Source organism: Barbatula barbatula, assembly GCF_947034865.1.
Source record: "Barbatula barbatula genome assembly, chromosome: 11".
Classification (NCBI taxonomy): domain Eukaryota; kingdom Metazoa; phylum Chordata; class Actinopteri; order Cypriniformes; family Nemacheilidae; genus Barbatula; species Barbatula barbatula.
Window position 1 is genome coordinate 23,133,239 of NC_136774.1, and position 15,011 is coordinate 23,148,249.

Consider the following 15,011-nt stretch of genomic DNA (forward strand, 5'->3'; position numbering starts at 1 on the left):
TCTAGAGGGCGGGAGCTTTAGTTCGAGTTGTCAAGCTCACTTTACATTACATTTACATTAACTTGATCGATGTAAAACAATACATTTTGCTATTTCAGAATAGACTTTATTTGTATTTCAGATACCTTTGCTCGGAATTATTTTTTTAAAGGATAGAAAAAGCTTTCCTGTAACTCAGTGGTTAGATCATGACGCGAGCCGGGGCAAGGTCATGGGTTCGATCCCAGGGGATTGCAAATAGTCCGAAACAAATGTAAAGTATAATGCAATGCGAGTCGCTTTGGATAAAAATGTCTGCCAAATGCATACATTTAATATTTAAAAAACCTAAAACTTTGTATGTGTAGCTTACAGATATATCCAATAATACAAAAACACCCTGCAAAAATTAAATGTAATTTGTGAAGATTAATAGACAAACACCTTAAACACAATGAAAAATCTGATTCAGATGCCAATGAGTCACATTTATTTTGATGTATTGTATGAATTGAAACAGTAACCAAGACTGAAAGAACAACACGTGTGACAGCGCTACAGGAGAAAATAGAAATACACACAGCCGTTTTCACATTGGGTAAATTATAAGCAACAGTAAAATAATGATTCAGACAGAGAAATAAAGGAAAAGGTTTCATATAATTTTTTGTACGATAAAAGTATCTTAAGATAAACAAAAGTAAAACATTCGACCAGTGTAAATATGTGATTAAAAATGCAAGTTCTTTTGGTGCATGGCATTTAAAAGCGGGACACACGGTGAAAGACAGGACAGATTATAGTCGTCAAAGAAAACAATCATAGTGAATTTATTCAAACAAATCAAAGAATATCCGCTACTTTCAAAGTAGTGTTCTAAAAACAGCAGACGAGAGAGAATTGCATTTACAGATCTCTGGCACATTGGATCATAGAAAAGCTTTCATATATTAAACACTTGCTGGTGGAAAGGTCATATGCACCGTATTTGTTTAAATGCATTCATTAAATTGCATTTGCAATATGTTTTGGCAGGCACCCAGGAAGGTGATAACAGACATCAGGGATCATATCTTAAATACTCTTGATCTGAAAATCATTTATTCCAGTGACAATACATCTCCATAAACGGAAGAAAGACTTCACCAATATTGCCTCCTGAAACATTATGGCAAGTTTTCAAAACTCACCCATGAACATGATTGACGGACCTTTAAGACTTCCATGCAAACAGAACACTAAAGAAAAAAAGAATTAGTATACCAAAGTAAAACAGTACAGCAGTTACGATGTTGTCTAGAATTGTCATTGAGAACGAGAGAGACAATATTAGATTCTCATTTCAAAACCAATCACATACTGTATTCGAGGGCTGAACATTGCACAATATTGTCACAGCTATGTAGATTATCAATATCACGTCTACGAAGTGGAGAATTAAAAGGACCAGTGGTTATTCAGGAACAGTTTTGAGCAAAACTGCATTAAAAATAAAAATCTTAAATACATATTTGGCTGGATACTGTAGCGGAAGTTTTGAGTTAAATACAACAGATCTTTACTGACGAAATCAGTGACATTTCAACTCAAAAATGTGACCGTTGCACATTTCAAACAGCATTTGTGTACTACACGATAAATGCATTACTCTAAACAGGACTTCACTTGTTTCTCCTTGTTAACTATTTCTGTTCAACAGGTCACAGATGCTGTCAATAGAGCTCGAGTTATTTTACCCAAAATATTCCATTAAGAAAATATAACTTTGTATGAATGACATACAGATGGACCAGAAATGACCTGTTTGATACACCGTAAGAAACTTTATGGTGAAGAAGAACTTCAGCCTTTAATTATAACTTTAACATCCATGGGAAACTTCATGTATTTATGTTTTAAGCAAAACTACACTTTTGGTATCATTTGTAATACAAAACAAGGCACTAGAGTCATTTTAATACATTTATATAGGTTAAGTTCAATTCTGAAACATTGGAAAATACAAATGCAGCTAGTTTACGATCTTATAGTCTTATGTAAAATATAATATTTTATCTTTTGATGTTGGGGTGAAAAATGACTCAGTAATTATCGGCTCCCTTTGAGTTTCAGTAAAAAGCATTTCGCTGTCATTTTTTTATATATATATTCTTCTTCTTGTGTGTCAAACATCTGTGTTTATAAACCTCCACACGTCTCGTTCACCTCTCCTCTAACCAGCTCATCCAGTGAGCAGAATTCATCTTCACAGACTTTCTCAAACACAGTCACCTGATCATTTCTCCCTCTGAAAACAACCTGGCTCTCATGAACACGTATCATGTCACCGTGGCTTTAACCTGACCAGCAAAGCCCCCTGCACATGTCGAGAGTCATATACCCATTCAACATACGTGCACACAGACACACACACACACACACAGACACAGAGTTGAGATTCTAACTGAAGAGTTTGATGAAGCAGCCCTGGCAGTAGGGTTTGTCGTTCTGCTCTTTGAAGGTGCCCTTGTTCAGCTGCTTCAGGCAGAAGGCACAGACAAAATGCTCGGGGTGGAACTTCTTGCCCATGGCTGAGATGCAGCGGCCCGTGATGGGTTTCTGACAGCCGGAACACAGCGACCCCCGGCGGGCGTGATAATGCACCTCACAGTACGGCTGGCCGTCGTGCTCGAAGAAACTGCCGTTTATGAAGGGTGTGAAACACTCCTGCAACACACACGCATTATTTTCTCACCTTCATATTGTGATAGTTACAGTTCACCCAAAAATGACATCATTTACTCTCCCTCTTGTCATTTCAACCCTGTATGACTTTATTATGAAAAGATGTCATGAAAAATGTTGTTGACCGAACAGTGATGTGCGCCATTCACTTGCATTGGTTTTATACAATAGAAGTCAATGGGTGCTACCACTGTTCGGTCAACAACGTTCTTCAAAATATCTTCTTGTGTTCTGCGGAAGGAAGGAAGTGATGACAGAATTTTCATTTTTGGGTGAACTATCCCTTTAACTTGTATAACTGTTTTTTTAACACAGAAAGGGACCATAAACAAAACATTTCATGACCAAAAAAAGTTAAGAGTTTTCAAAATGTAACATCCGAAAGATTTTTTGCACTAATAGCAGAATTATGTTTGGCGTAGAGCTCCTTCATAAGAAGCGTGTAAATGTGACACACTCACTCACCCTGCACACAAAACATTCTGGATGCCAGAGGGAGCTGAGAGCTGAGATGTAGTTCTCCAGGATCGCACGAGCGCAGCCGCCACATTTAGGAGCAAAGAGATCAAAGTAGTCCTTACGACAGTACGCCTTACCGTCCTTCTCATGAAACCCTGAAAAACAGGACACATTGCATTTACCGACTGTGAACCGCTGGTTGCAATTCACAACCTCACCACTAGAGCCTATCCTGTAGCTCAGTGCAACGCCAAGGTCATGTATTCGACCCCAGGGGATTGCACATAGTCAGAAACAAATGTATAATACAATGCAATGTAAGTTGCTTTGGATAAAAGAGTCTGCCAAATGTTTAAATGTAAATGTCGCTAAAAGTTCAGTGTACGGAATTTAGCGGCATCTAGAGGCTGGGTTGTGAAATGCAACTAACGGCTCACTCCACCCCTCCCTTTCGGAGCACTATGGCGCCTGACACAGAACTAAGATCTCGTCACGTCTTCCCTTTGCTGAAGGAGATCTTGTATTTATGAAACGCATTCTGTAGAGCAGTTTGTCCATTTAAGGCTACTGTAGAAACAACAGGGTGAATTCCATTCAAGGGGACCCTCGCAGTATGTAGATAGAAACAGCTAATTATAAGATAATAAAAACATAACGCTCCATTATGTTAGGAGCGTTATACACCTCTGAAGACATAGTTATATATCTTTATTGACAGAAATGCAATATGATCCTCCAAAAAGTTTAACAGATCCTCCTTTAACAGAATGAACAGTATCTTCAGTAAATATAAAACAAAGTTTTATCCCACCTTCAGGTCCGAAGAAAGCTCCACACTGAGCACAGAAGAAATGTTCAGGGTGCCACGTTCTGTCTAACGCTGTGACAACTTTCTGTAAGAGAGACATGAGATGAAAGAAAAGCGCCATGTCAAATTCTTTTGACTTCAAAATACACAATGTTGTACTTAATGTATATTCAATCTTTCCATTTTGTTGTCATGACAGATTAGGTTGTTTTCACTGCAAATTGAATGTCTTTTACATGTTTTTGCAACGAAAAAACCCTGTGAAACCTGCATCACTTTGCCCCTATTATATAATCTTAAACTTAGAATTTTAATTAAAACAAAAACAAATTCTGTTATACAATGCTGGAACATCAAAACGCTTGGTTGGTGGTCTTATTCTTCTGATGTTTGATTACATAAAATGTATAAGTTTCGTTATTACATATAATGCCACAAAATCAGTGGTCCCCTGGATCCATCTTGGGGCCCCCAGTTTGAGAACCACTGAGTGGCACTAAATGTGTGCAAGTGTGTGTGTGAACGCTCACATCCAGTATAGGTCCATTACAGTAGTAGCAGCGCGGAGAGAATAAATTATGGTAATCCTTCTCACAGTACGGCTGTCCTTCTCGCTCGAAGAAGTTTCTGGAACCTATCTCCTCCTGACAGTGTGTGCACACAAAATGCTCTGGGTGCCACGTCCGTCCCATAGCTGTTACCACCTGTACATGCATGATGAATATTTATGACAATATTACATCTGAACACAATACACAGTTTTGCTCTCTAGCTCCCTCACCTGGCCCACAATAGGTTTGCAGCAGGCGCCACACACTCCCTTAGCGACTGTCTGAACTCCCAGCTTATGGAGGTCAGACTGCAAACTGCCCAGCATGTTGTCCAGTTTATTGACCTGTGTGTGTGGAGGCTTCCCCTGGGCCATGATCTACAGAGAGAAAAAGCAAATGGAGAACAAACATAAAGAGCCTTTTAGTAATTGAGCTGTTGCTGCTCATTTTGGTAACACAGATACACCATACAAACTTAGCACATCCCCTTAAAATGTATGCGTGTGACAAACTATTGTGCATCCTGGATGACTTTTTCATCCATTAAAATGTTTTTATAATGTTTAGATTTTTAAGACATGTTTAAGACATATTTGCAACTTAAATGTAACAGATCCCAAAATGTAACACAAAAAAGTGCTATGGCTGCATAAAAAGTCTACTACAAACGCACCACATACATACATACAGACACAGCAACACAGATCTCTCAGACACAAATCATTTTTATTTACAGATCATTCATCTCCATCAGTCTGATGACAGAAAGACAGACGCACAGCCAAAAACAGCTAGCCTGCACCTGCATTGGAGGGAAGTGAGGGTCGTATTCCGTCTGACAGCCCACTGACACCAGCACTTTGGGCGGGGTTTCAGGGGCAGGTGGGGGGACGGGATTGGGTGGGGATACAGAAACAAACTTAGGGGAGGGAGGTTGAAGTTTTACAGGTTTTGGGGCTGGGGGACTGGGTGGAATCACAAGGGGGCGGGGCGGAGGTGTGGTCTGTCTTGGGGGTGGGGAAGGGGCAGGGAGTGGAGGAGGAGGAGGCAAAGGGACGGGGGCTGCTTTGAGGACAGGAGCACGTCTCGGTTCCTCAGCAGGGGGAGGGGGACGAGGGGCTGGGGGCAAATGGGGAGGTGGGATCACCTTTCTTTGAGGAAGAGGAGAGTCGGGAGGTATGATTATCTAGAGAAAGATACAGATCAGTCAAAGAAACATGGAAAGAAGCAGTGAAGAAAAAGGAACGTGATTACAGAGAAAGTTAAGCAAAAGATTGAATGGAAACTAAATTCATAAAAGGTTCCTTCCTGACTACCTTATCCACCTCCCCGTTGTGGTCTTCCCTTGAGCGTTTGGGGTTGTTCATGACAATGACGCCTTCCGTTAGCCAATCATCTGACTGCTGCTTTTTTACCCTCTCTTTGCGCCCAATTCCCAGCTTGCCTTGGAGTTCCTCAATGAGCCGGTCTTGGGAGTTGCTCTTGTGGAAAATAACGGGACCCATCTTCCTACGTATGAGGCCATCCCGATACATAGGGTGGACATTGGGGATCTCCTTGGTGCGTCTTATAACTGATTTGAGCTGGGACAGTAGAACAAATTCCTTGTGATGTCACATACATCAAGAACATGAAGAGCATTGCAAGCCATCTAGGGAAGCGCTCATGCTCAATCCTTCTGCAGAAATGTCGTCTCTGTTTCAACTGTGGACTAGCCGGATTTTCCACTCATGGTGCTGGTTATTCAATGGTGCTCAAAAAAACCAACAGTGCCATGATTTAGCATGCATGCGCACATTGTAACACTCAGGTTTATGGGGTAAACTTACGGTTTGAATTGACCCAAACTAGTAAAAACTAATGTGCAGTGTTAGAAACCACAATGAAGTTATGTTTTATTCACATGCTGGCAATCAAAACACTGCAAGCTTTATCTGGACAATCTCCACACCAATTCTCTTCACTACATTTCCATTTAACAAGCATTGCAGTCTTATTCGTACGTGTCCAGAGGCTGAGATCCTGTCCATTGTGCCAGCCGAATGAACCATGGAAAGATCCATCTGTGCGTCTGGGGTCCCAGGGCAAGATGACGGAGTGAGAGACTCGTCCATCCAGCTTGCTTCAGTCATGGGGGTCATGGAACCATCCGGCCCGTCATACACCAGCTTCAACTCCATGTCAGCCCAGTCCAGATCACTCCTACAGTCTGACTGATCCTCCAGGAGCCCGTCCCCTAACTCGCTCTCTGTGTTTGTGTCTGGATGGATCTCGCTGCGATCCGCCGCAATTATTGTAGCCTCGTATATCTCTGGTTGGGCCTCTGAAGCCAAGGAGGCTAGATTTGGACACGCCATATCAGGCTTGCTGAAGCTCATGGCTAAAAGTTTATCTAAGGCATCATCAAGGGATGGCTCAGGATTTGCTGATTCAAATTCAGTGAGAGGAAGGGGTTTTCTAGACACAGCAGGATGCTCTGATATTGAGTTTGGACTGGGGGATTTGAGGATGGCAGGAGATGAGCCACGGTGGACAGTGAGAGGGGGTGAACTAGCTTTGGAAAACGAAGGAGATGTTGAAGTTTGTGCTTTGTAGACTGAGGGAAAAGGAGACACGGCAGACCTGGGAAAAGATGGAACTGGACTCGAGGTGGAAGGTTTACGTTCAGAGCTGGATATATACAGACCAGCAGACGTTTGAGTCACCAATGGACTGACTCTTTCGGGAGTTCTGCTGACAGCTGGAGAACATATTGGACTTGTAGACTTGTTTATAGGAGAATAGGACTTTAGTTTAGCAGAAGAGTTGACAGGGGTGTGACAGGGGTAATGACCTCCAGTTAAACTGAAAGGAACATTGGAAGTGCTGGAGGTTACAGTCTGGGACAGGACCATTAGAGAATCCACCTGGGAGGCGAGGAGGGAAGCAGAGACATCAATGAGAGAATCTAGATCTACATCAGCCTCCTGAGAAAACCGTGGACTGGATGCTGGGGGAGGAGACATTCTAGAGGAAAGGGCTGGCTTTGGGACAACAGAGGGCAGTGGAGGGCCGGTCCCTGGTACACTAGAATCTTCCTCAATGTGCAATTCAAAGTTAACAGAAGGGGAACAGCGGCTTGGTTGTGCTCGGTGGGTAGGGGACAGGGATTTAGACACTGCGGCCGTAGGAGGCAGGTGGATTTCAGCAATGGTAGTGGTTTGATCAAACAGTTGCTCAGAGTTCAGGGAACCCAAAGAGCTTGGCTGGGGGAAATAAAAAGAGTGTAGGAGAAGAAAGAGGAGAAAAAAGAGATTAAGGTAGGCAGAAAGTTAAAAACAATAAAGCTTTAATGAGATGCATGATACAGCTGATAAGGAAAAAAACATTTTAGGATTAAAGAAATGAGAGGAACAGACATCAAGCAGGAGACGCTGTACAAATGAACAAAGTGATAAACATGGCCAAGGTCAGATAAAGACCAGCCATTTTGTTGAGCAGTAAGCCCTGAAAATAGATCACCCAAACAACATAGTTTAGCAAACATTCCCAGACCTGACGTCTGTACTAGTCACATACACTCTTTCATACCTCACACGCTCTCAGATTCACAACCAGCACCGCACAAACACACGAGGACACACGCACAAACACAAAGTTCCGTACCTTAAAATCAGACAGACAGGCCATGAGCTCATCCAGTTCTCGTGTAGCGGAGGTGGCAGATATTCGGCCCTGCTGCTCTGAGGGTGTCTCCAACTGCCCGTCCGTCAAATCACAGGTAAGAGCACAGGGGTTAGGCCTGTTTACATAAAACAAAGCACTATATTAAAATCCACACCTTTTAAAGCTGATACCTAGGGATGTGCACGCTGGTGATTTCTTACGTTGGCGAAGGCACGGAGCTCTCCAGCTCGTCCAGAAGACTCTCTACAGTGGGACGTCCATCCTCTGTCCCCTTCGTCCCATTCTTCTGAGGCTTGTCCTGGGATGCTGGAGTCAGTATGATGCCCGGATGGGCTCCATTTTCTTGGATGTAATGGGCAACACTGCAGGGTGGCAGTGGAGGAGCTGCGTCTTCTACAGAGAGAAATTCACATGGTGCAATTTAAAATAATCAAATTAACAAGATTATCTACAATGACCAAATGCTTTTGTTGTAATGGCAAACCAAACAACCAAAGTTCAATTTTAACCATTTAGCTTTAAGGCAAACAAAACACATTGCAATTAATCTTAATTAAATCTGATATAATGAAATCAGCTTAGTTTTCATGCAGTCATTTCAGTCTGAACAGGCCTGAAGTGTATGTGTGCACCTGTCGTAGAGAAAGACGGAGCGTTCTGCTGGACGGCATTGAGTTCCAAAAGCAGGCGGTCCAGCTCAGACAAGTTGCTGCCCAGCGCAGAAGTCATAGCTACTGCCGAGGAGTCGGAGTGCTTCTGCTTGTTAGGAAAACTGGTCAAATGAATGGGACAAAACAATACATTACATCATTTTATAATCAAAAGAAACACAATACAGAACCCAAAGAATGGTAGGTGTGACAGAGCGCTGGAGGAGCTCAACTCCCACCTGTAAACGTGGTCTTCTTCAGAATGAGAGGCGGGTGGACTGCTTTCCTGGGACAACGTGATTTTATGAGCCGAACCCAACGACTGATTTCAACAGAAGAGAAAGAAAAGGCAAAAGCCATCATTACAAATGTAATATGGAACTATTAAACAATATACTTCATTTCCAGCATAGACAAACCTGTTGTGAGGAGTGTTGGGAGTCCGTCCGTGGTGAGAGAGAGCCGTTCAGGGCCTCGGCTGATGGTGGAGGAGGCAAGGGTGGAGGGGGAGAGTCATCCTGAAAGAGGTGTCCTCCAGTGGGAAAGGAATACGGCGTCTCCTCGGGCAGAAACACCGGACACTTGGAGATATGTGCGGTGGAAGACTCGAGATCTGCAAGCAACGCGTCTGTGCGGAGAGAAGAAACAAATCCTTTAGAACGTCATCTAAATGCACACATGTCTCTTTAAAGAACTACAATAATATTACGTAATCAAAAACGTAAAAACGTGTGTTAACGCAACAAGACCAAAAGAGAAAGATGAGAAGGCTTAAAAATAAGCATGAGATTGTGTCCAAACACAGATACAATGTTTGGACGTGTGAGTCAGAGGAGCATTCCAACCTCTCGAACCATCCTCAATCATGTTACTAAATACAGTCCTTCAACAGTAGCTCTGCCAGTCCTGCACCAACAACCCCACACCCACCTCACCAGAGTCCTGCAAACCAGTTCTGTTCTGCATCCAATCCACAACACAAATAAAAGGATTATGAAAGAAACGGCTTTGCCTAGCTGCATAGCTCAGGAGATTTCATGGAGTTCTCAGTTGGGTTTTATTTCAGTCTCAGATGTTTCTAAAACTATTATTTCTCTGGAACTGGAGAAATAATAACAGAAACGGTGACAAACGTTGAAACACGTGAAGAGTGCGGAGGTGTAAATGAATGTAGATTGTAGAGGGAATATAAACTGGATTTTAGGTTATTTGATTAGAAATGTTTGAGATAAATATCAACTCTTGGTTGCAGACTTGACAAATCTGAGCTCAGTTTGACATATTGTTTAGACTCCTGACTCATAAGATCTACAGTCCATTTAATCTCATTGATGTATAACAGCTACGGTATAAAGGAGATCTCATATGTGATTTGTATTCCTGTAGCTGCGCTAAATCTGATTGGATGAGCCGATATGCAAACTGTAGTTAAACATAATTCTGATAACTTTACTCTTGTGGCTTGTCAATTTGTTGCGTAGGATATTTTTTTCACTTTTGTCAATTTATTGAACAGAGACGGTCACACTACATATACTCTCTCTATTTTCTGTTGGTTTGGTATAGTATAATGACGGTTGTTTGTGATGGAACACAGAGAGTCTGTCAACACATCCAGTTAAGATATGAAATGATGAATACATGTAATACGATGAGAGATATGCATAAAATATCATGAAAAACATGTTACTTTTTTGACTTATATCAGTCCAGACCATATGGAAAGACTGGCAGAGACACAGACAGATTACACATTGGTGTCAGAGTTTAGAATGACCTAACCATAATAAAATAAAGCTCTTATCTCACACTGTTCTCATGCATTCATTCATTCATCCATCCATCCATCTACACGGTCAATAATAGCCCGGCGACACGCAGCAGCCACATACCGGACAGCAGAAAGAGAGATCTGAATACATGAACGGGACGCTGGCACTCTCGTGCACCAAAGTCTGGAACTTTTCCACAGAGGTGAACACCTCAAAATCAACCTCACACCAGGCAGACATAAAAAAAAAACATGACGTTTGAAGATTAGCTACGAGTATGAGATGATAGTAAATTAACACCATAACAGACTGCTCTTGGAATCACAGAAGCTTCGATCTAGAGTCACAGGCATGTTTAAAGGGAGAGTTCACCCCAAAATAATACGTTTCATTTTTTATTTCGCTCATTTTAAACCTTTTTATGACCCCTCAGTTGAAAACAAAATATATTTTAATAATGTTTTTGGAAGTCAGTGGGGTTCAATGTTCGGTTCTCCAAAATATCTCCTTTTGTGTTCTGCAGAAAAAGTCACACAGGTTTGGAAAGACATTAGAGAGAAGAAATGAACATAAAATATTTGGGTCCCTTTAAAGCATCGTTGTACAATAAAAGGTTCAAAGATCAGAGGACTTTTGCACAAAAACATATACTGAGATCAGATCCAAAATAAAACAAAGGGAAATCAAATGAATTTTCTATGTAACTTTTCATATAAAGTATTAAAAATGCAAAATAGTTTTCTATATTGGACATTTAGACAGCTCTGTGTCAGTTTATTCTGATGTATAAGTGAAACAAAAGAGAAGAAAAGTGACTTTATTCACACATTTCAAAAACACAGATGTATGGTTACTAAGAAGAGTTGAAATCATTAATCATCTGAATGCACGCCGTGATTTGTTATACATCTATCCCTGATTGTAAAGTCGTATTTTATATATATAATCTGTATAAATATATTTTTCTTTCTGTGTTAGTGTTATCTGCATGCACCAAGGGTCTGAGAGAAACACCGTTTCAATCCTCTATATGCATGTACTGTACATGTGGCAGAATTGAAAATGAAGCAGACTTTGAATTTGAAACAAATGTATATTTGCCAGCGTGCTTGGTCAATGTTTTATCAGAAATACTCTACAAACATCTCGCTGATGAATTCGCTCTATTTTTACCGGTGAAACACAGTACCGTCATCTGCCGTCCTGGTATAGAAGTTCACACGTGTCAAAGCTTATCTCACACACATGCCAGGTTTCATGCACTGACTGACAGGACAAAAAGTGTGTACTTACAGAATTTAGTGCGTATTCCAGAATGTATTACAATCTAGAGTCACACCTGAGTGTGAGGGCACGACAGTGTGTGTGTGTTAGAGAGGGATAGAGAGAGAGAGAGAGGGATGGAGAGAGAGTGTGAGAGAGAGCGAGGGATAGAGAGAGAGAGAGCGAGAGCAAGAGGGAGAGACAGAGAGAGATATGGAGAGAGGGTGGGCACAGCAGTGTTCATCAACCCGTTCTGTCCCAGCCAACCAAACTTTATACTCAAGATTATGTCTAAACCCTTGACTGATTATCATAACGGTTAATTCATCATTGTTATATTGGAGCATATAAAGTGTTATAATAGCGGTGCACTACCTGCTCATTCTCTCAACCATGAGGTGCATCATGGGATGCTTTTAATTATTATCGAAAGAGTTTTCATGTGCTCTGGACACACGTATGCAACTTATACTTTCATTATTGCGACAACATCAAATGTTTATATCATGTCCTTTTATAAAAGTTTATGATGAAGTTTAAATGTCAAAACACAGTATTTCTATTGGAATGCTCTGGGTGTGCAACTTTTTCTTTCATTATTGCGATAACATAACATTTTCACTTTAAAACAGCGATGAAAACATTTATCCAGACGACTAAAGAGGATCTGTTACATGAGTCAAGGGTGTGTAATAGCAGGAAAAAATATGATATATTATTTTATATTTAAATGTTTAAACACAGTATCTCTTTTTCTTTCATTATTTCGACAACATAACATTTTCATATCATGTCCTTTAATTGAAGTTTGTGTATTATCAAGGTATTGCCCTGCATTTGAAGATAAATTGCCTTTTTTATGAGGTTATTAACTAAATGATAAAAAAAATACACAAAGAGTATTTTGAGCATTTTTTTAATAACTAAATGAACTTTTAATTAAAAAACAAATCTAGTATTTACATTTAATTAAACAATGATTTATAGACAGCTGGCACAGAATGTTAAACATACCATAGGCATGGGTTTTGATAAATGTTAGAACATCCTGAATCTTGCCTTACTGATGGAAAATATGCTACTGTGATTGCCAATATGTTATCTAGAATTATTCATTTTTTAAATGCCTCATGGTAACAATATTTTGCTAATGATCAAATAAACCCTATTATTATTGAATACCCAAACCAGTCTAGTATCACGGTTTGCTTTAAATACAAATGTAGCTTTGTAAAAACTTGAATATGTAAAGTTTTCAATTTAAAATTACACACAAAAAACATCAGTGGACCAAAACATCTATGAGATCACGAAAACCATCCATCCAGTGAAACTATGGACTGGAGATGACTTTCATGACTTTTATCACCAGACTCAGAACAGCTCATGCTCCTTACATGGAAGTCGGAGGTCATGTTGGATATGTTTTACTCTCAGGAGTCTCTTTCAGGGAACGTCTGTGTGCTGATGTCAGCAGTGGTGTGGTGCCCACACGCCTGAGCTTAAATCTGTCACTTAAGAGTTGTTCGAATGAATGCTCCTTGAAAAACATGCAGGTAAAGCAAACAAATGTGAGGGCTTTTTAAAAAAACACACAAAACTCCTGTGACTACGTCTAACAAGACCCGTGTCGAACCACGGCTGCCTTACAGCATGGCAGCATATAGCCGATCTATTTAAAGCGTAGAGATCAGAACGCGGCAAACGGACTGAAAATAACCAGAGCGTCTCTAAAGGGCTCCAGAGGGGCCGCACCTGGCGCTGTGTGCTCACCACAGCCATTAAAACTTTTAAGAGAGACTATACTGTCAATTCCATACATAACTTTAACATTTTATTATATGCACCTGAACATTTACATTTAAGCAGCAGACACTTTTGTCCAATAGTTCAAATTCTGCAATCATTTACTCTTGTCATGTCAAACCTGCATGAGTTTGTTTCTTCCGCAGAACACAAAAGAACATATTTTGAAGAATGTTGTTAACTGGCCCCAATTTACTTGCATTGGTTTTGCATCTCATACAGTAGAATGCTGTTCGGTTACCAACTTTCTTCATAATATCTTCTTTTGTGTTCTGCGGGTTTGGATTGACAAGAGGATGAGTAAATCATGACACAATTTATTTATTTTTGAGTGAAATGTCAATTTAAAACAGTGAGGAAAATATTTGTCCAGACCACTAAAGAGGATCTGTTATATGAGTCAAAGGTGTCTAATAGCAGGAAAATAATTATGATCATTTAAAATAAATGTAAATAATTTTTTATATCATATAATAATGTAGAAACCAAGGGAAACCACCCTTACGGATTTGCAGCTAAAGGAAAATAAAAATTATGTCATCATGTATTCCCCCTCATGTGGACGTAAACCTGTATGGGAATTATAATATATATTTTAAAATATATTTTATATTTTGAGAAATGTCTCAAGTGTCCATACAATGGAAGTCAATGGGGGTTAATGTTGTTTGGTTATAAACATTCTTTAAAATATCTTCCTTTGTGTTTTGCAGAAGAAACTCATACAGCCTTGACATGACATGAGGGCGAATAAATGAAACTTATTTTTTGGATGAACTATCACTTTAATTTAAATGAACAATTTAGTAAATTAGCTTAATTCAATAATAAAATGGGGAATGAAAACATGGAAGAGAAAGAAGCAGAAACTGTTTTGTTTTTAATATTTTCCATTTGAACAAAAGGCACAGAGGCAGAACGGCAAGGTCAGGATGTCCTGTCCACGCACGCACGCACGCACACGCACACACACACTATCCTGTTTTGGGTGTAGCTTGATTTGTAACAGCAAAGAAGTCTGTAACACTTATTAAACAATAAAATAATAAATCATTAATGTTGGTGATTATGTTAGACTGCAATGTTCATTAAAGTTAAAGACTAACTTCAGATGTCAACAGACAAGTTCAAGAACACAGAGTTCCAGGCTCTCCAGCAGGTGTCGGTGTTGAGCGTGAGCTTCATGACGGGTGGTGATGTTTAATGATGCTGTTTATAGAGATGGTAACAGAGCGGTTAGTTAGCTCTATTAAGAATGCAAACAGTGATGTGAAGCCAAACCTAAACCCAATCCAGCACGAATGTCCACACTCACTGGACTCGAACGACACGC

General features: G+C 40.3%; 1 protein-coding gene across 1 annotated transcript in view; it reads right to left on the reverse strand.

Moving 5' to 3' along the window:
* Positions 1-444: 444 nt before the first annotated feature.
* The window catches only part of pxnb (paxillin b), a 20,207-nt gene continuing 5,640 nt past the window's right edge, over positions 445-15,011 (reverse strand). Inside the window, exons 2-11 of the mRNA XM_079467852.1 lie at positions 9,257-9,465; positions 9,077-9,159; positions 8,820-8,959; positions 8,388-8,580; positions 8,167-8,302; positions 4,752-4,898; positions 4,501-4,674; positions 3,974-4,055; positions 3,169-3,317; positions 445-2,685 (exon numbers count right to left, since the gene is read on the reverse strand). Of these exons, the coding sequence (XP_079323978.1) occupies positions 2,419-2,685; positions 3,169-3,317; positions 3,974-4,055; positions 4,501-4,674; positions 4,752-4,898; positions 8,167-8,302; positions 8,388-8,580; positions 8,820-8,959; positions 9,077-9,159; positions 9,257-9,465 (1,580 nt within the window). The 3' untranslated portion in view covers positions 445-2,418. The remainder of the gene's footprint in view (positions 2,686-3,168; positions 3,318-3,973; positions 4,056-4,500; positions 4,675-4,751; positions 4,899-8,166; positions 8,303-8,387; positions 8,581-8,819; positions 8,960-9,076; positions 9,160-9,256; positions 9,466-15,011) is intronic.